This window comes from Oncorhynchus clarkii, chromosome 5 (genome assembly GCF_045791955.1).
Source record: "Oncorhynchus clarkii lewisi isolate Uvic-CL-2024 chromosome 5, UVic_Ocla_1.0, whole genome shotgun sequence".
Classification (NCBI taxonomy): Eukaryota; Metazoa; Chordata; class Actinopteri; order Salmoniformes; family Salmonidae; genus Oncorhynchus; species Oncorhynchus clarkii.
This window is the reverse complement of record NC_092151.1, coordinates 8,369,835-8,391,648: the sequence shown is the minus strand read 5'-3', so window position 1 is coordinate 8,391,648 and position 21,814 is coordinate 8,369,835. Positions and strand designations below refer to the sequence as shown.

Below are 21,814 nucleotides of genomic sequence, written 5' to 3'. Positions count from 1 at the left end.
GTCCTTATGAATGTGTTATGGAGTCCTTATGACTGTGTTTTGGAGTCCTTATGAATGTGTTATGGAGTCCTTATGAATGTGTTATGGAGTCCTTATGAATGTGTTATGGAGTCCTTATGAATGTGTTACGGAGTCCTTATGTAATTCCTATTCAAATAGTGTTAGCCCATGTAGTTACTAGAGTATAACCCGAGTGTAACTAGTCAGTATAACATGGTAACTAGAATAACCAGAGTGTAACTAGTCAGTAACATGGCAACTAGTATAACCAGACTATACTAGTCAGCATAACATGGTAACTAGTATAACCAGAGTGTAACTAGTCAGTAACATGGTAACTAGAATAACCAGAGTGTAACTAGTCAGTAACATGGTAACTAGTGTAACCAGAGTGTAACTAGTCAGTAACATGGTAACTAGTATAACCAGACTATACTAGTCAGCATAACATGGTAACTAGTATAACCAGAGTGTAACTAGTCAGTAACATGGTAACTAGTATAACCAGAGTGTAACTAGTCAGTAACATGGTAACTAGAATAACCAGAGTGTAACTAGTCAGTAACATGGTAACTAGTATAATCATAGTGTAACTCAGTATAACAAAGGAACACAGAACAATGGGTGACATTTTTGTCAAATGAAAATGGTCAGATTCTGTTTCAAATCAACTACAAGTGTATTGACGCTGTAGTTCCATGTAACTCCATGTAACTGTCTAGTATCTGTAACTGAAACGTACGCCCATACATATGAAATAGTGGTTAGTTATATAGTGACTTTATTGGTCAGCACATACTTATTTTGAAAATGGGTAGTAGACAGAAAGTCCACACACATTGACCTCATCTGGAGTGGATTTTCTTGATCAAAATCAGATAGGTAAGACCTCGTAATGAAAACCCTTCTTGGTTTCTAGTCCGCTTTGCGAGAGCTCGAGGTTTAACACTGATGTGGAGACCCCGACGTGACCCTGCGCTTATTCAAGGTGAGAACTAGGAACGGTAGAACAGTGAACGTCTTACGACCAGGGCCACTATCGTTGAACCTGACAGATACTGTAGGTCCACGTGTGACAGTTATGTTGAGTTGAGGCTGAGTGCTTTTACTTGTTCACATCTTTTCTGGATTTTTTAAAAAGATCTCAGAAGTCCAATCTGGCGTGCAGAGAAAACGTCTTCGTCTACACGCCATTGAGTTCTCTTGCCCGCTGTACATAAATCAGACATGGATCTCTCAATAAGCTGAGGCATGAGCTTTATCAATGGAGCGTTATAGCATGCAAGAGGCCGAACGCCAGTGTGGAAGCTATTACTTTCTGACATTGAGATGTACAAATTCAATGTAGGGTTGATGAACAGCATAGGTGGAAATGCCTTAGGATTACAGGATAATTTACAAATCACGAAGGTAGAAAATTTGAAGTGGATAACAACTGTTACGGATACAGGTATCCTGTGTCTGTGTGTATCCTGTGTGTGTTTCTTTTCTCTCCTTCTCCCCTCACAGGTGAAAATCATTACTCCCCAATCAGTCAACAATCAACCCATCAATCAGAAGACACACCTCCTCCTGTTTCCTACCCTATCACAGTTCCTTCCCCATGGTTTAAAAACCCCATAATTTGTTTGTTCAAGAGCTCAATCTCTTTGTAATGCCATGTTGGTAGATCTCTGTTTTTCATAGATTTCAGTAGCTCAATCTCTTTGTAAATGCCATGTTTGTAGATCTCTGTTCTTCGCTCGCTCTCTGTGTATTAATTAACCTCTCTTTTGTTTGAGCACCTCCATAGCACTTTGTCATCTCCTGTGAGTATTGTTTTTGCTTATGGTGTTTGCTGGTGGGAAAAGGGGAAACCAAGACAAGTCGCCCATGGGCATACACTACCCGTAGGTAAACTTTGTTAAAACACACTAGTTAGAACTGGGCGGACCACCCACTGTATTTTTGGTTAGTTAGCTGTTGTTGAAATAGGCTAGTCTAGCTTAGGGGTGTTTTGAATACTTATTGTTTCTTTCCTTGGGTCCAGCTCAGCCCCTTTTTCCTGCTTCCCCCCATTACCGTGTGTTTAGAAATAAACCCTGAGTTTGACGGTATTATTTCGGTTGTCGTGGTTATTTTGTTCACTTTTACTTTGTCACTATTATAATTTACATGAGTTATGTTACGGGTCTCACTACCATCCCCCCTAGACTGTTGGGCCAAAAGGGATTCGTAACATAAGTGGAGCCTCATCCGGGATTTGTCTTTACTGACACCCATGCCGCTCATGTAGATTGTTGTAGTGGTATAGTTCAGTGTTGAGCGTCATAGCTGAAGTAGCATTAGTGTTTGCTATTTTCATTGGCTCTTGTGAAGTAGTGTAAGATGGCTACTTTTGATTTGAAGTCCTTTTTGGATAATCCTTCGTGGGAGGTTTTTGATAAATGTCGTAGAGTTGATTTAATGACCTTGGCTGACCATTATTCAGTATCAATTCCACAGAATGTAGTTAAGTCGGAGGTTAAAAAGCTGGTGTTAAATGTATTGTTGGAAGAGCAGGTGCTTGTGTTACCGCTGCCTGAGCATACTAACCCTATAGGGGATGTTGCTCCTGTAAGCCCATTGGTGTCTGATAATGAGGGCGAGGCTAAAACACCAGCCACATTGTCCCATTTTGATCCACTCTCCCCACTGTCAAACGGTGATGCCAGAAGGGATGTCCATTTAGCACAGTTACAACTAGAGGTGGAAGAGAGCCCAAATTAGGCGAGAGACTCTCCAGTTGGAGATGTGTAAAATTGAGGCAGAAAGAGAACAGCGGCATTTAGATTTGGAGATGTGTAAAATTGAGGCAGAACGAGAACAGAGGCAGATGACGTTTAAAATGCGCCAGATGGAACTGGAGGCAGAGACAGCGAGGCTAGCCTTCGTTCCTACTGTTCCTGTTAGTGAGTCGTCCTCACCAGCTGTGTCCTCAAACACGTTTGACATTAGTAGGCAGATTGCCTTAGTACCTTTGTTCAGAGAGTCGGAGGTTGACTCCTATTTTTGTGTATTTGAGCGTATAGCCGTAGCATTGAAATGGCCTGAAGAGGTATGGTGCCTATTACTTCAGTGTAAATTAACTGGTAAAGCCCAAGAGGTTTTGTCAGCGCTACCTCTAGAGGACAGTTTGAATTATGAAGTGGTCAAAGCTACTGTTCTTCGTGCCTATGAGCTTGTGCCTGAGGCATACCAACAGAGATTTAGGTCTCATAGAAAGTCTTCTAGTAAGACTTATGTGGAATTTGCTAGAGACAAGGGAAATCTGTTTGATAAATGGCATGCTGCTAGTAAGGTAACTGATTTCAACTCTCTCCGGGAGTTAATCTTGTTGGAAGAGTTTAAAAATTGCTTACCCGAACGCATTGTAGTTTATCTAAACGAACAGAAAGTATCCTCCCTGGCAGAAGCGTCTGTGTTGGCAGACGAGTTTGTGTTGACGCACAAGAGTGTGTTTTCGGCTCAAACTGAGAGTAGAACCACTGAGTTTCCTACCTTTAGCCCTAGTCGGCCAGCAGTAGTATATAAAGCACGCCAGAAGAATGAGCGTTCCTGTTTCTATTGTCATAAAGTGGGACATATGATTAATGATTGCTTCCTGCTTAAACGCAAACAAGGGATGCCTCTTCGTGCCAAGCCACCAACAGGTGTTGCTCTAATTCGTACGGTTGTGAGGTCTACAACAAAACAGGTGCCTCAGAGTGACTGTAGTTTGAAAGACCCAGTCCCCGACCGTAGTTATGAACCATTCATTTCCGATGGGTTTGTGTCCCTAACGAATGACGAAGCGTCTCAGCGTCCGGTTAAAATCCTTAGAGATACTGGTGCGGCGCAGTCGTTTATATTGTCTGATGTGTTGCCCTTATCTGACGATACATACTGTGGTTCCAGTGTGTTAGTACAGGGTATTGAAATGGGTTTTGTCCCAGTGCCGTTGCACTTTGTGAAAGTACACTCTGAGTTAATCAGTGGAATATTCAGAGTGGGGGTACGTCCTAAGTTGCCAGTGAAAGGTGTGACCTTTATAATGGGTAACGATATTGCCGGAGGAAAGGTAGTACCTATATTGGAAGTATTGGATAAAAGTGACCACTCTCTCTCGAATGAGCTGGCACAGAGTTATCCACATGTGTTCCCCGCTTGTGCTGTCACTCGTGCTCAGGCACTACAAGAGGGTGACGTGATAGATTTGTCGAACATTGTTCTGTTCAAAGAGGATGATCAAGAGGATGGATTGTGTGATACCTCTGAGAAGCTGATCACCTCTGACAAACAGCCCAGGAAAGAATTAAAGAACGTTGAACTTATTGCTGATGCAATACAGTTACCAGTCACTCGTGAGCAGCTGATTGCTAACCAAAAGGTTGACAACAAGCTTGCTAAATGTTTTTCTAGTGTTGTCTCGTTAGAAGAGGTGAAGAAGAAGAATGTGGCTTACTTCATTGATGGTAATCTCCTCATGCGTAAATGGAAATCCCATGTTGACGCAGGTGGAGATTGGAATGCTGTTTACCAAATAGTGATTCCTACAGCCTTTCGACAGAATGTGTTATCCCTTGCTCATGATCACCAGTGGTCTGGTCATTTAGGAATTACAAAGACTTATGATCGGATCCTTCGACATTTCTTTTGGCCGGGTTTAAAACAAGATGTGGCTCAGTTCTGTCGGACATGCCACACATGTCAGATAACAGGAAAACCAAATCAGGTTATTCCTCCCGCTCCTCTTTGTCCCATACCTGTCATAGGTGAACCATTCGAGCATGTGGTGGTTGATTGTGTCGGACCGTTACCGAAGACAAAATCGGGTAACCAGTTTTTGTTAACGATAATGTGTATGGCTACAAGATACCCCGAGGCTATTCCTCTGAGAAGGATTACAGCTCCGATAGTGAGTAAAGCCTTAATAAAATTCTTCACGACATTCGGGTTACCTAAGGTGGTACAAAGCGATCAAGGTACCAATTTCCTATCCAAGCTCTTCAAGCAGGTGTTGAAATCCTTATCAATTACGCACCGTGTATCAAGCGCCTATCACCCAGAGTCTCAGGGTGCGCTTGAAAGATGGCATCAGACACTGAAGTCTATGCTACGTAAATATTGTTTGGAATCTGAGAAAGATTGGGATGAGGGAGTTCCTCTAGTTTTGTTTGCTGCTCGTGAAACTGTGCAGGAGTCCCTAGGTTTCAGCCCGGCTGAACTAGTGTTTGGTCACACAGTGAGAGGACCAATGAAAGTCCTTAAAGAACAGTTCTTGTCCCAAGAGTTGTGTACCAGAGATGAGAATGTGTTGGACTATGTTAGTCGCTTTCGTGAGCGCCTACACCAAGCTTGTGCTCTTGCAAAGGAAGCTCTGTCTTCCTCACAGAGGAGCATGAAAAGACACTATGATAAAGAGGCTGTTTCTCGTCCACTACAGCCAGGTGACCAAGTACTGGTGTTATTACCTGTTCCAGGATCTTCACTGTCAGCTCGTTTCTCTGGTCCTTATTTAATTGAAAAGAAAATAAGTGAAACTGACTATGTGCTTCAAACTCCTGATAGAAAACGCCAATCTCGTGTGTGTCACATTAACATGTTGAAAGCATACCACACCCGACCCATCACACAGTTAGATAGTTCAAAAACAGAGGAAGGTACTGCTGTCTCCTCTGCTACTACTGCGATGATAGTGGACTGTCAAATTGATGATGTTGATGGCTTGGAGTTGCGCAATACTCAACAGCAGTGTGTTAGATTGCCCAACTCAGAAATGCTGCTGTCTATCCAGTCAGGTCTGGTTCATTTAACGGATGGACAGGCTAATGATATTGTGAGGCTACTACACAGTTTTCCATGTCTCTTTAATGACGTTCCTACTCGCACAAAAGTGTTGGAACATGACATTAATGTTGGAAATGCTACACCTATCAAGCAACACCCATATCGTATCAACGCTTCCAAGAGGAAGATAATGAGGGATGAGGTGAGATATTTGTTGGAGAATGACCTGGCTAAGCCAAGTTCAAGCCCTTGGAGTTCTCCTTGCATTCTGGTTCCTAAACCTGATGGTACGTCCAGGTTATGTACGGATTATCGAAAGGTAAATTCTGTCACAGTGCCAGATTCGTTCCCGTTACCCAGACTGGACGACTGTATCGACACTATTGGTGCTGCTAAGTATGTAACCAAGTTGGACCTCTTAAAAGGTTACTGGCAGGTTCCGTTAACTTCACGTGCTTCTGAGATTTCTGCCTTTGTGACCCCAGACAACTTCCTTCAGTACTCAGTCATGGCTTTTGGGATGCGAAATGCACCAGCCACTTTCCAACGACTGGTTAACTCTGTATTAGCTGGCGTTCCTAATTGTAGTGCATACCTTGATGACCTAGTGATTTATTCGTCTGAGTGGTCAGATCATGTTGACTTGCTAAGGGTAGTATGTGAACGGTTGGCAGCTGCTTCTCTAACACTGAACTTAGCAAAGTGCGAGTTTGGGAAGGCTACTGTTACCTATCTCGGTAAAGAGGTTGGCCATGGACAGGTGCGCCCTGTTGATGCCAAGGTCTTGGCTATAACTGCATTCCCTGCACCTACCACTAGACGAGAGCTACGCCGCTTTTTAGGGATGGTTGGCTACTACCGTAGCTTCTGCAAAAATTTCTCTGCGGTAGTTGCTCCATTGACTGATTTGCTCAGTCCGGCAAGACCATTTGTGTGGTCCCCTGATTGTAAGAGAGCTTTTGAATCAGCGAAAGCACTCTTATGTAGTACCCCTGTACTTGCTGCTCCGGATTTTGAACAACCGTTCAAGCTTGAGGTAGATGCTAGTGCCAGAGGTGCTGGTGCTGTTCTACTGCAGCAGGACAAGAGTGGAGTGGATCATCCCGTTTGTTATTTTTCACGTAAATTTAATAAATGTCAAACAAACTATGCGACAATAGAACAAGAAGCTCTTGCTTTGTTGTTGGCTCTGCAATACTTCGAAGTATACATTGGTTCCAGTGCCCTACCAGTGATTGTGTATACTGACCATAACCCTTTAGTTTTTCTCCACCGAATGTACAACCAGAACCAGCGCCTTATGCGTTGGGCGCTGATTGTACAAAATTATAATTTGGAGATCCGCCACAAAAAGGGTTCAGATAATGTGTTGGCAGATGCTTTGTCTCGTGTGTAAAAATGATTTTTGTATGTTTTGGCAAGGTTGACGTTGTTGTTGTAAGTATTAATTTTGTTGTGAGTATTAATTGTAATACTGTGGTCGCAATCCCTAGGGTTGCTCTTTTAAGGGTGGGAGTGTTACGGATACAGGTATCCTGTGTCTGTGTGTATCCTGTGTCTGTGTGTATCCTGTGTGTGTTTCTTTTCTCTCTTTCTCCCCTCACAGGTGAAAATCATTACTCCCCAATCAGTCAACAATCAACCCATCAATCAGAAGACACACCTCCTCCTGTTTCCTACCCTATCACAGTTCCTTCCCCATGGTTTAAAAACCCCATAATTTGTTTGTTCAAGAGCTCAATCTCTTTGTAATGCCATGTTGGTAGATCTCTGTTTTTCATAGATTTCAGTAGCTCAATCTCTTTGTAAATGCCATGTTTGTAGATCTCTGTTCTTCGCTCGCTCTCTGTGTATTAATTAACCTCTCTTTTGTTTGAGCACCTCCATAGCACTTTGTCATCTCCTGTGAGTATTGTTTTTGCTTATGGTGTTTGCTGGTGGGAAAAGGGGAAACCAAGACAAGTCGCCCATGGGCATACACTACCCGTAGGTAAACTTTGTTAAAACACACTAGTTAGAACTGGGCGGACCACCCACTGTATTTTTGGTTAGTTAGTTAGCTGTTGTTGAAATAGGCTAGTCTAGCTTAGGGGTGTTTTGAATACTTATTGTTTCTTTCCTTGGGTCCAGCTCAGCCCCTTTTTCCTGCTTCCCCCCATTACCGTGTGTTTAGAAATAAACCCTGAGTTTGACGGTATTATTTCGGTTGTCGTGGTTATTTTGTTCACTTTTACTTTGTCACTATTATAATTTACATGAGTTATGTTACGGGTCTCACTACCATCCCCCCTAGACTGTTGGGCCAAAAGGGATTCGTAACAACAACCTACAGGTTGAGAATGTGTCACTGGGCCTTTGTGAAGAACATGGTTTGTTGACACTGTTGCATCATGCGTAAAGGTAAGGTATGGCTGGTCAGTAAATTAATATAGATAGAGACATGAACTATCTCTACCTACAGTATATTAATTTACTGACCAGTTATACCAGACAAACATTTTCTATAAGGCCCATTATACCAGACAAACATGTTCTACAAGGCCCATTATACCAGACAAACATGTTCTACAAGGCCCATTATACCAGACAAACATGTTCTACAAGGCCCATTATACCAGACAAACATGTTCTACAAGGCCCATTATACCAGACAAACATGTTCTACAAGGCCCATTATACCAGACAAACATGTTCTACAAGGCCCATTATACCAGACAAACATGTTCTACAAGGCCCATTATACCAGACAAACATGTTCTACAAGGCCCATTATACCAGACAAACATGTTCTACAAGGCCCATTATACCAGACAAACATGTTCTACAAGGCCCATTATACCAGACAAACATGTTCTACAAGGCCCATTATTTGTAGTAGTATCATTACTTAAATACACAGAAAAATACAACTTCAAAATACATTTGTGTACTTGTAGATCTTTCATAGAATTAGGAATACTAGAATGGACATGAACTATGTTATGACAGTATAAAAGATCAGCCATTTTGGTAAAGAAGTTGGTCAACTATGGTCAGCCAGTGCTGTGATAAGATATTACAGTATGCAAAACAATGAATTTGAAGAGTATCTGCACAGTATATTTATTAGCTAGCTAGCCAACGAGTTTTAGTGGAAGGATTCCATCACATTTTTCAAATGAACTTCCAATATGCCAACATTCCATACAAACAATGTAATCAATACACAGCCATACACTGGCTTAAGTCTGTTGATGATAGGACTTAGACAAGTTGTAAATGCAGGAAGTACTGATATTGAATCATTGTATTTTAGAGGTGATTTATCCAGAACATTTGTAGAAATCCTGTCTAAAACTGTATTTATAATTATATGACAAATTTTGGTTTGACAATATTTCTATTACACAATTTCTGCCATATCACATGCGTTACTTTTATTTCCCTGCATAACTGAAAGGAGGAAATGCATCACCGTACCAGGCGGTGATACAACCTGGCAGGAAGCTCTTAATGGTGCATCTGTAGAAGTTTGTGAGGGTCTTCTCTTCAACACAGTCTGTCTGTTTTGGATGGAACATTTCAGCTTGTCAGTGATCTGTACTCCGAAGAGCTTTTCAAACCCCTCCACTGTGGCCCCGTCGATGTGGATGGGGGCATGCTCTCTCTGCTGTCTCCTGAAGTCCATGATCGGCTTGTTTATTTTGTTGGTAATCGGTCCTACCACTGTTGTTTCGTCTGCAAACTTGATGATTAAGTTGGAGACGTGAGCGGTCACACAGTCATGAGTAAACATGGTGTACAGGAGGGGGCAGAGCACCACCCCGGGGAGTCCCCCGTGTTGAAGATCAGCATAGCGGAGGTGTTGTTTCCTACCTTCACCACCTGGGGTCGGCTCATCAGGAAGTCCAGGACCCAGTTGCACAGGGTGGGGTTCAGACCCAGGGCCCAGAGCTTAGTGATGAGCTTGAGCTGTAGTCAATGAACAGCATTCTTACATAGGTATTCCTCTTGTCCAGATGGGATAGGGAAGTGTGCAGTGTGATGGCGATTGTGATTGCTTCATCCGTGGATCTTAGGGCGGTATGCAAATTGTAGTGGGTGTCAGGTAAGGTGGACGTGATATGATCCTTAACTAGCCTCTCAAAGCACTTCATGATGACTGAAGTGAATGCTACGTAGCGATAGTATTTAGGTCAGTTACCTTCGTTTTCTTGGGTACAGGAACAATGGTGGACATCTTGAAGCAAGTGGGGACAACAGACTGGAATAGGGAGAGACTGAATGTGTTATTTTTACCGGAGAGTTATTTTTTCCTGTCCGGGCGATGTATGGAGAACCCCGCTGGCTGTATGGACGGGGACAGTATATCCAGAGAGAGCCATGATTCCATGAAACAAAGTATGTTACAGTCCCTGATGTCTCTCTGGAAGGAGGTCCTCGCCCTGAGCTCACCTACTTTAATGTCCAGGCACTGCACATTAGCAAGTAATATATTTTAAAATGGTGGATGCTATGCACGCTTCCTAAGTGGGATTGAAAGCACACTCCGAATTCCTCTTCTCTGTCGACGGCGTCTTGTAGCAACCCCTGGGATCAGTGGAATTGCCTTGGGGGGTACAAACAAAGGATCCAATTGTGGAAAGAGTCATTTCTGGTCGAAATGCAGGTGAGTGAACGCCAATCTAATATCCAAAAGTTATTTTCAGCGAGAAACATTCTGAGAAAATAATAATAATAGAAATAACCCCAATATACAGTGCCTTGCGAAAGTATTCGGCCCCCTTGAACTTTGCGACCTTTTGCCACATTTCAGGCTTCAAACATAAAGATATAAAACTGTATTTTTTTGTGAAGAATCAACAACAAGTGGGACACAATCATGAAGTGGAACGACATTTATTGGATATTTTAAACTTTATTAACAAATCAAAAACTGAAAAATTGGGCGTGCAAAATTATTCAGCCCCTTTACTTTCAGTGCAGAAAACTCTCTCAAGAAGTTCAGTGAGGATCTCTGAATGATCCAATGTTGACCTAAATGACTAATGATGATAAATACAATCCACCTGTGTGTAATCAAGTCTCCGTATAAATGCACCTGCACTGTGATAGTCTCAGAGGTCCGTTAAAAGCGCAGAGAGCATCATGAAGAACAAGGAACACACCAGGCAGGTCCGAGATACTGTTGTGAAGAAGTTTAAAGACGGATTTGGATACAAAAAGATTTCCCAAGCTTTAAACATCCCAAGGAGCACTGTGCAAGCGATTAATATTGAAATGGAAGGAGTATCAGACCACTGCAAATCTACCAAGACCTGGCCGTCCCTCTAAACTTTCCGCTCATACAAGTAGAAGACTGATCAGAGATGCAGCCAAGAGGCCCATGATCACTCTGGATGAACTGCAGAGATCTACAGCTGAGGTGGGAGACTCTGTCCATAGGACAACAATCAGTCGTATATTGCACAAATCTGGCCTTTATGGAAGAGTGGCAAGAAGAAAGCCATTTCTTAAAGATATCCATAAAAAGTGTCGTTTAAAGTTTGCCACAAGCCACCTGGGAGACACACCAAACATGTGGAAGAAGGTGCTCTGGTCAGATGAAACCAAAATTGAACTTTTTGGCAACAATGCAAAACGTTATGTTTGGCGTAAAAGCAACACCCTGAACACACCATCCCCACTGTCAAACATGGTGGTGGCAGCATCATGGTTTGGGCCTGCTTTTCTTCAGCAGGGACAGGGAAGATGGTTAAAATTGATGGGAAGATGGATGGAGCCAAATACAGGACCATTCTGGAAGAAAACCTGATGGAGTCTGCAAAAGACCTGAGACTGGGACGGAGATTTGTCTTCCAACAAGACAATGATCCAAAACATAAAGCAAAATCTACAATGGAATGGTTCAAAAATAAACATATCCAGGTGTTAGAATGGCCAAGTCAAAGTCCAGACCTGAATCCAATCGAGAATCTGTGGAAAGAACTGAAAACTGCTGTTCACAAATGCTCTCCATCCAACCTCACTGAGCTCGAGCTGTTTTGCAAGGTGGAATGGGAAAAAATGTCAGTCTCTCGATGTGCAAAACTGATAGAGACATACCCCAAGCGACTTACAGCTGTAATCGCAGCAAAAGGTGGCGCTACAAAGTATTAACTTAAGGGGGCTGAATAATTTTGCAGCCCAATTTCTCAGTTTTTGATTTGTTAAAAAAGTTTGAAATATCCAATAAATGTCGTTCCACTTCATGATTGTGTCCCACTTGTTGATTCTTCACAAAAAAATACAGTTTTATATCTTTATGTTTGAAGCCTGAAATGTGGCAAAAGGTTGCAAAGTTCAAGGGGGCCGAATACTTTCGCAAGGCACTGTATATATATATATATATATATACTGCAAAGTTGGCTAGGAGCGAGCAACAGGGGAACCATTTCTGTCAGCACCATCTTGTCATCTTGTGGGCAACCAATCGCAGTGCACCAATGGATAGCAACTGTCGTTGAGGCCGACACTTCGGACAAACTCAAGTTAAAAACGCATGAAAGCCAGTGAGGGCTATGGCAAAAACTGTGCTAAAAATGGCTAAATAATTTTATAGTGCACCAGGAGTACTTGCTATTGTGATTCCTGAAATGCAGAGCCTGCTGATGGAGTATTTTTTGAATCCAAAATTATATTTTTGTTACATTGTTTGCTAGCTCAGCTGGTTAGCTAGCTCTCTCAGTCTCATTGACCACCAAATGTTGCTAACGCTAGCTAGCCACACAATATAATTTGTTTTCTAAAATAAATGTTGTAAGCTAGCTAAGTGAGCAATGCTTTGAATACAATTCCCATCTGCAGTCGACATCCGTAAACAAGTTGAATGCACTGGTTAGTTCCAGAAGTGCTTATAGCTTTGACTGCATGTTTAGTGGATTCTGAGCCATTCACAGTTGCTAGCTACACTACATAAAACATTTTACCAGGTTCCTGTGATGCAATTGTAATGACAGTCCACCACAACATATCCAAGAGTTTCCTGATTAGCAAGGGGTAGTCTGTGTTTAATTTCATTGTGTATTAGAAACACAGTTTGAGATCATTGTGAGGGGATTTCGCCAGTCGTTGAATGGGCAATTTTGCAACAGTTTGCAAAAGTTTCCAAGAGGGGCGGTTCTTAGCAAAGGGTCAATTAGACTGGTTTGGAAATTTCCCTGGCCAAAATGGCTGCCATTATCACACCATTCTGGAACTTTGAGGATTTATTGATGACATAGCCACAATGTTGGAGTAGGGCACTTCATGTAGTTCAACTAGTATTTTAACTACATTTTGCAGTAGCTTGGTGGTAGTTGAACTTAATTCAAATCTAGGTAATGTTTACAGTAGCCATGTAGTGGTGTACCTAACTACTGGAGGTTCACACAATTTTCTTTGCAAAAATATAATAAAATATGGGTGATTTAGGCAATAATTTCCTTTCTGTTTTGGCATCAGACCTGCCTTATTCTCACTTGAAACATAGTTGTTGTATTTACTAGGCTAAGTTACACATTTTGTTAACATCTGACTCCAGAGTGATCTCTTCTTGCAATTTGTAGTCTACAATATTTCAGATTTAGATTGGATGTGGTCAACATATTTTTCAAAGTAACTTTAGTTAAGTAAACTATATATTTCTTAAGGGTAGCTTTAATGTAGCGTAACTTCTTCCAGTGTGAAGTAATTGGTAGAGTGGTAGACTGCATTTTTAGAGTAGCTTCCCCAACACTGCATAGCCCCTAAAGTAATTTAATAGGATCCCTGTGGGATCTTCATAACAGGAGACCAATAATCCCTAAACCAATTTTAATCCAAAACGTAAACTTTTCTTTGCTTATTTTGGATATGGAGGTTAACCTAAATCTTAAAAAGTGCACTGTCCCTTTAATAACTTCAGCGTTCCGAAAGGGGAACATCTTCATCAATAATGTGTCTGCAGCACAAGATGGAGGTAGCCCACCTGGAATGACTCCACAATAGTTGCTGCTTGTCTGTTTGTCTGTCGTCTGCTTGTCTGTCTGTCTCTCCTCGGTGGTGGAGCGCTTCCTCCTGTACACGCGGTGGGCCTGTCCCGTGACGGCCAGCGTTCTATTGACAGGCTCGATGTAGAGGAAGTCTCCATTGAGTTGAATGAAGCCCATCTGCAAAAAAAAAATGGACGAGACAGGACAGAGATGATGGCTTGCACTCAAACCACATTTTTTCCTGACCATCTGATGACAGCGCATCCAGCTTAAACTTCACCCACTGACAAAGGAGGGGAGATATTGTAGGAGAACACAGCAGCATATCAATCTAGGCATCAAAAATATATTCACATTTTAGCTATCCAGAGCAACTTACAGTAGTGAGTTCATACTGGCCCACCATGGGAAATGAACCCACACCCGTGGAGTTACAACCACCCATCCTCTATCAACTGAGACACACAATAGGTGCTGATTTGTGTCTGGGGGAAAAATGTCTTCAAACTGTACAGCAGAGCCATGAGGTATTCATGATGGTAAAGCCTCTTTCTCTCTCTCTCCCTAATTACATCTAAGAGAACACCTGGCTTAATTATGAATGAGACATGAACGTACAGCAACAAATACAGATGACATTTGAATGCAAAGACCTAAGCATTTCAGTCACTCATCACTTGAGCCTGCTGTGTTGTCGCTGTACTGACCATGTCATCAGCCTGATATACACTGACATTTCATAAGCAAGCTGACTGCCTGACGTCAGTTCATGTCAAACGATACACACCGCACACACTGCACTGTGTTTGTCCTTCTCAGTACGTTCACAGAGTCTCTCTCTGAGCAATAAGGATCAGCATTCTCATTGGTAGGTGTGAACGCTAGTCAGGTTTCCCACTTCCGTGCAGAGCTTGAAGTGGTTGTGGCATTTCTCTGAACCTCCCGGCTAAACACACTACACAGAACCATGGAACCCCAGAACCATGGAACCCCAAAACCCCAGAACCCCAGAACCATGGAACCCCAGAACCATGGAACCCCAGAACCCCAGCCCTGAAGGCTTGGAGGCATGCCATGTGGCAGAGACGTCTACATGCCACGGAGGATTGCAGAAGTCTTGAAAGGAAGGGGCAACACTGCAAATATTGACTCTTTGCATCAACTTCATGTAATTGTCAATAAAAGCCTTTGACACTTATGAAATGCTTGTAATTATACTTCAGTATCCCATAGTAACGTCTGACAAAAATATCTAAAGACACTGAAGCAGCAAACTTTGTGAAAATTAATATTTGTGTCATTCTCAAAACTGACTGTAGAATTTCCTACGTAGAATTTCCCACTACATAGAGCTCCCCACTACCTAGAGTTCTCCACTACCTCCCTACAACCTAGAGCTCCCCACTACTTAGAGTTCCCTACTACCTAGAGCTCCCCACTACCTAGAGCTCCCCACTACCTAGAGTTCTCCACTACCTCCCTACAACCTAGAGCTCCCCCACTACCTAGAGCTCACAACTAACTAGTGCTCCCCACAACCTAGAGCTCTCCACTACCTAGAGCTTCCCACTACCTCCCAACTGCCTAGAGTTCCCCACTACCTCACCACTATCTAGAGCTCCCTACTACCTAGAGTTCCCCACTGCCTAGAGCTCCCCACTACCTCACCACTACCTAATGGTCCCTACTACCTAGAGCTCCCCACTACCTAGAGGACCCCACTACCTAGAGGACCCCACTATCTCACCACTACCTAGAGCTCCCTACTACCTAGAGATCCCCACTACCTAGAGGACCCCACTATCTCACCACTACCTAGATCTCCCTACTACCTAGAGCTCCCAACTACCTTGAGATCCCTACTACCTAGAGATCTCCACCACCTAGAGCTCCCTACTACCTAGAGCTCTCCACTAATTAGAGCTCCCCACTACCTCTCCACTACCTAGAGCTCCCCACTATCTCCCCACTACCTAGAGGACCCACTACCTCACCACTACCTAGATCTCCCTACTACCTAGAGCTCCCAACTACCTTGAGCTCCCTACTACCTAGAGATCTCCCCACTACCTCGAGTTCCCCACTACCTAGAGCTCCCCACTACCTAGTGCTCCCCACTACCTCCCCACTACATCCCTACTACCTAGAGGACCCCAATACCTGGAGTTCCCCACTACCTCCCCACTACCTAGAGCTCCCCACTACCTCCCCACTACCTAAAGCTCCCCACTACCTCCCCACTACCTAAAGCTCCCCACTACCTAGAACTCCCCACTACCTCCCCAACACCCACAGCTCCCCAGCTCTCATTGCAAGCTCCATAACCTCAAATTGTCCATATGCACCCATTCCCCTCGGCGCTATTCTCCAAACGTGGTGAAAAAATGACAAGGAACTCTCCAACAAACCCCCGGAGGGATTACCTGATGTTTGGAAAGAAGGAGGAGGGTCAGGAGGGGAGTGTTGCTGTAGGGGAGTGAAGGGAGAGGATAGGCCGATGGTGAACGCATATTTGGTTTGGGTTCATTTAGGTTTGATGATTTGCGCAGACTAAACAAGCCACCGGTGTTGCCTGATTAAAAGAAAGTGGGCTGATGAGGAGAAAATTGCTGCCCAATGTGGGCAGAGATAGACCGAGGGCAAGGCATGACCACTTCAAGCCTTACTGACCCTAGTCTCGGAGATCCCAGACCTAGGGCAACAGCACTAGGTCTGGGAATCATGCCAGTCAGTGGTATTAAGCTTGTAACTCTAATGTCATGGCGCATGCAAACCACTAACTAGCAAAACACACTCATTGAAAATATCCTCTGTGAGCTTCATCTAGCTAGCTACCGAGAATGTTTACGGCAGGACATGAAGGGATAGGTCTCTAACGTAGTTCCACCTCTTCTTCTCTATTCCAACTGATGAAGATACAGGTACTTCAACAGGTACTTCAACAGGTACTTGTACAGACATGTATGCTGGAACTTTGGTACATTGTGGGAGGCAACGCGTCTGCGTCTGTGAGACTACACTGACCCCTCAAAAAACAGGTCTGAGGATGGTTCACTGACCTATGTTGACCACCTTTCATTTTCAAAAGGACTTTTCACATCATCAAGGCATCAGTGTGGAGTTCGGCAAGAACATAGCAGAACAACAACATGACTGATGGAGTTTTACTTCTGCAAGTCTTTGGGTGATTCTTTTATCAACCAATTTCTCCTTCTCACTCCAGTTATCCCTCCTCGCAGTTCTGACATGGCTACTGTTGCAGTGTTATGGCTATGTAATTATACCAATTACAAGGGCTTAGGGTCGAGGTCGATCCGTTTACGCCCTGTCAATCACCCCGCCAACTCCATCCTTTTGTGCAATTTGAGCCATGACCAACTCTGCTATTGTCAATCAAACATTATTAGAACATAATTGCCCAATAGACATACAGGGCACAACATGTCAAATCCTCTTGCTCGTTACATTTCAGCAGTTTTGGTCAACTTTCTGAATGATTCAGTATTTTAAAAGAGACCCATTTTCCAAATATGCAGAACTATGGAGTGCAGTCAACCTTGCCATGCCATTGAAATGTTAGGTAAATGCTAATCTCCACACAATACACATCCATACACCAGAATGCATAGAAGTTGTAGACACTATGAAACTAAATGAATCAGTGCAGAGAGAGAGAGAGAGAGAGAGAGAGAGAGAGAGAGAGGTTGATTAAATGTCAACTTATGTAACGTTTGTCACATTCTAAAATTAGCCTCAAAATTCTGTCACCTTTGGTGAGTCTGCTGAGGTCAACAATGTTGTAGATTCCTAATGCTGCCTCTACTGTGGTGTGAGCATCAGAACCTTAGACCATCACTTCAAACAGTACTTGGTTTATCTTAGGTCAGAGGTCTGAATGTGGCATATTTCTCAGTGATACATTGTTGTGTGGACTGATCCAATGGTGTAGAAGGGCATATACTGTACACTGGTTCTACAAAATGACTAGACACAGATACTGGTATATTTAGACGATAACAAAACCAATATTGCAAAACCACACAACTGGTTTCGTCGCCATCGTAAAAGTTAATTCACATGAACTGCAATATTTCATTAATTGAAAACTTGTTGTCGCATGGACAAACAAGGAGAAAGAAAACAATGAAGGGAAAAGCAATACCGTGCCTTTGCCAAGCTCATTGCTTGTTCCAATGTGTGTGAGGCGAAGTTTCGGGTTAACAAGACAGAGCCCGGGACTGTGGTCCAAACTGTTGAGACTGAGTCCAAGCCTCTCTAACCACAGGAGCTCACCCTTAAAACCTCAGGGGGCTGCTAATGATTCTGTGCTGTGGCTCACGGAGAAGTCCATGTTGTCTGCCCTGAGACGGCACAAAGCAGGGTGGGCCAAAAAGGCAGTGGACCTTGGAGAGTTTACCTCCCACACATTCAAAACATACACCTAAGGCTAAGGCGGTATGCATGGAGTTACACACATATAAACACAAATACACCACACACACACACACACACACACACACACACACACACACACACACACACACACACACACACACACACACACTCACTGACAGAGATACAGAGGAGCTACAGTACCTTCCCATTTTAGACATACTTCAACATCCCCATTGGACTGTCACAATGAGTAGGACATTTTCAACATCCCTATCAAACTGTTACAATGGGTAGAGAAGCTTCAACATCCCTATTAAACTGTCACAATGGGTAGGGGCCCTTCAACATCCCTATTAAACTGTCACAATGGGTAGAGAACCTTCAACATCCCTATTAAACTGTCACAATGGGTAGAGAACCTTTAACATCCCCATTAAACTGTCACAATGGGTAGAGAATCTTCAACATCCCTATTAAACTGTCACAATGAGTAGAGAACCTTCAACATCCCTATTAAACTGTCACAATGGGTAGGAATCTTCAACATCCCTATTAAACTGTCACAATGGGTAGAGAACCTTTAACATCCCTATTAAACTGTCACAATGGGTAGAGAACCTTCAAAATCCCTATTAAACTGTCACAATGGGTAGAGAACCTTCAACATCCCTATTAAACTGTCACAATGGGTAGAGAACCTTTAACATCCCTATTAAACTGTCACAATGGGTAGGACCCTTCAAAATCCCTATTAAACTGTCACAATGGGTACGGAAACTTCAACATCCCAATTAAACTGTCACAATGGGTAGAGAACCTTCACCATCCCTATCAAACTGTCACAATGGGTAGAGAACCTTCAACATCCCTATTAAACTGTCACAATGGGTAGAGAACCTTTAACATCCCTATTAAACTGTCACAATGGGTAGGTCCCTTCAAAATCCCTATTAAACTGTCACAATGGGTACGGAACCTTCAACATCCCAATTAAACTGTCACAATGGGTAGAGAACCTTCACCATCCCTATCAAACTGTCACAATGGGTAGGAACCTTCAACATTCCTATCAAGTCACAATGGGTAGGAACCTTCAACATTCCTATCAAGTCACAATGGGTAGATTGTTTGTTTGAGTTCAATGGTCCTTGTCCTACACATACCTCCAACTCTGAATGTATGAATCGTCCCAGAATGACTTGAACGGATGTCTAGACAGTAGCCTACTAAAACAGTGTATTTGGATTGCAAAAATGAAATGTACCCTATTGTTGTTGTTTAATAGTATGCAAACTCAGAAGTATGATGTTGGAAATGTCAGGTGTTACAGGCTATTCCATTCTCATGCATGAGCATAGCTCGTGTTTTTTTTTAAATACACAACAAATAACACTTAGGCCTATCAATAAACACAACTAATATGCCAATCATGCTATTGACTTGAATATGATATATTTACCAGTCCTGCGCAGGTGCTGAATGAGGCAATGGATCCTGCGTCATTGAGAACAGTTCCGCTGTAATAGCATCCTCTCTCTTCTGTGTTGGCAGCGGACGAAACTGGCATACTGCTCCGAGATGCCTTTTGTGCTTTCTGTCTCCTCTCCACCATGAATTTCTGGGACAGAAATCGAGTGTCTCTCTTCAGGATGAGGTGCAGGTCCCTGCCAAAAGCAGGAATTCTGAGTCTCAGCCCTGTGGAAGCAGCCGTTTGCGGTCCTTGAGGTTCCCAATGGTATAGCTCTGGAGATTCGTACTCTTCCCAGTTTGAAATGGAACGAACCTCCCGAGAGCTGCTCCCGGCGTTGGCGTCAGTCTCTCGGCTTGTTGGTTTATCGGGAGCTCCGGCGCTGGCGTCAGTCTCTCGGCTAGTTGGTTTATCAGGAGCCGGTGGACCTGTATCAGGAAAAACCTCCGGGAAAATAATTTCGGACTCGGATTCCTGGAAGGGGTGTGGATCTGGAGAGTAAAAATAGGAAATGAGAGAAAGAAGACAGCAAATACCATAGGATTAGTCGTTATAGTCTTTTTCAGAAAGGTAAACTGGAGCAAAGAAAATGTAGCCCATGGATGAGCCTGTCTGCACCAATAAAATGACTGAGTGATGTCTCACCTGCGCATCACTATATTAGCTAACTCAGCGAATTATAACAGTGAGAAACATCGAGAATTGTTACCATGCCTTGTGAGTACCTGATGAACTAAATCAACGTTTAAACTGCATATTGAAGGTGTTTCACATATACCTGCAATGGCAAATGCTCCAAGAAAACATAACTGATGGAGGAGACTGAAGATGCGCTTTAGATGCATATTCAGTTATTGTTCAATTAACCTTTACAGTGTCGTTAAACAAAGTTGCTCTCCACGCACATTAGTCAAATTCTGTGTTGTCTATGCGCTGCCTGATACTTTTCCCCCATCTCCCGGTAAATGCGCCTCTCTCCTCTCTCACATGAACGTGTTTCCAAATGAATGACTCCGTATCCTGCACTGTAAAAATCAAAAAGTCAGCATAGGAGAGAGAGAGAGAGATTTGTATAGAAGTGGATTTTGATGTATGGACAGCGCGCACTGAGCGGTAGAGAGCACACTCGAGCAGTCAATACCGCAAGCTCTAAATAGCCTACTCAACTGCACTAAGACCAGAGAAGAATATAGCCACACGTGTTGAGTTGCTTCCTCAATTTATTGGGGAGGAGGTGTGCAAAAGAAAATACAACATGCAGGCTTCTTTTTACAGATTTAATTGGAGCATAATAAACTACTGTCTGTCTACTGTAGCTATATATTGGAGTTATTTTTGCTCAAATTGAATGAAAACATCTCATGTCAAAATGTTGTCACTTCGTTTTCAGTTGTTTGAGTTTTCATTTAGCTTCTCACTGAACAAATGCTGGTTCTTTCCATTTAATTTCTTGGACACCTGTATATCTTTTGGATCATACAATAAAGGGTAATTGCCAAGGTCTGCTGTGTTTGATTTTTACCATAGTCAAAACATATTTTCCAATTCATGATTTCCTACGTTGTTTTCCTCATAGAATAGGTGTAATAAAAAGAGCTGTATAATTGTGTAAAAACAGCAGCCTGTTGGGTTGCAGTGATTCTTTTTGTATTCATTCATCATCATCAGTTGATCCCATGCTCCTAACCCTTCACAACGTGTAAGTTTGTGTATAGGAGAACCCATTTTCAGCAATGACTCTGGGGTTTCATAGAGTTTGGGTTTTTTCTCCATTATTCTCTAGATGATAGGCTTATCAAAAGCGTCAGCAAGACCACTGATATCCTTTCTATGTGATCCTACAGTATCCCAGATGATCGATTACATACACGGTAGGGCACACACTAACACCCTGGACAGAGCTAGCACTCACTAACACCCTGGACCAGAGCTAGCACTCACTAACATCCTGGACCAGAGCTAGCACTCACTAACACCCTGGACCAGAGCTAGCACTCACTAACATCCTGGACCAGAGCTAGCACTCACTAACACCCTGGACCAGAGCTAGCACTCACTAACATCCTGGACCAGAGCTAGCACTCACTAACATCCTGGACCAGAGCTAGGGTCCCATCCAGGTGCTATAGAGTACCACAGTATTAGTTCCAATCATTTTTCCACCATTCATTTTTCCAATAGGGTTTCAAGAAAC

The 21,814-nt window shown here is 43.0% G+C and overlaps 1 protein-coding gene across 1 annotated transcript in view; it reads right to left on the bottom strand.

Moving 5' to 3' along the window:
• LOC139409835 (A disintegrin and metalloproteinase with thrombospondin motifs 19-like) overlaps positions 1 to 20,836 on the bottom strand; it is a 132,017-nt gene extending 111,181 nt beyond the window's left edge. The window contains exons 1-3 of the mRNA XM_071155220.1: positions 20,399 to 20,836; positions 19,612 to 20,111; positions 13,754 to 13,934 (exon numbers count right to left, since the gene is read on the bottom strand). Of these exons, the coding sequence (XP_071011321.1) occupies positions 13,754 to 13,934; positions 19,612 to 20,111; positions 20,399 to 20,465 (748 nt within the window). The 5' untranslated portion in view covers positions 20,466 to 20,836. The remainder of the gene's footprint in view (positions 1 to 13,753; positions 13,935 to 19,611; positions 20,112 to 20,398) is intronic.
• Between the last annotated feature and the right edge of the window lie 978 nt (positions 20,837 to 21,814).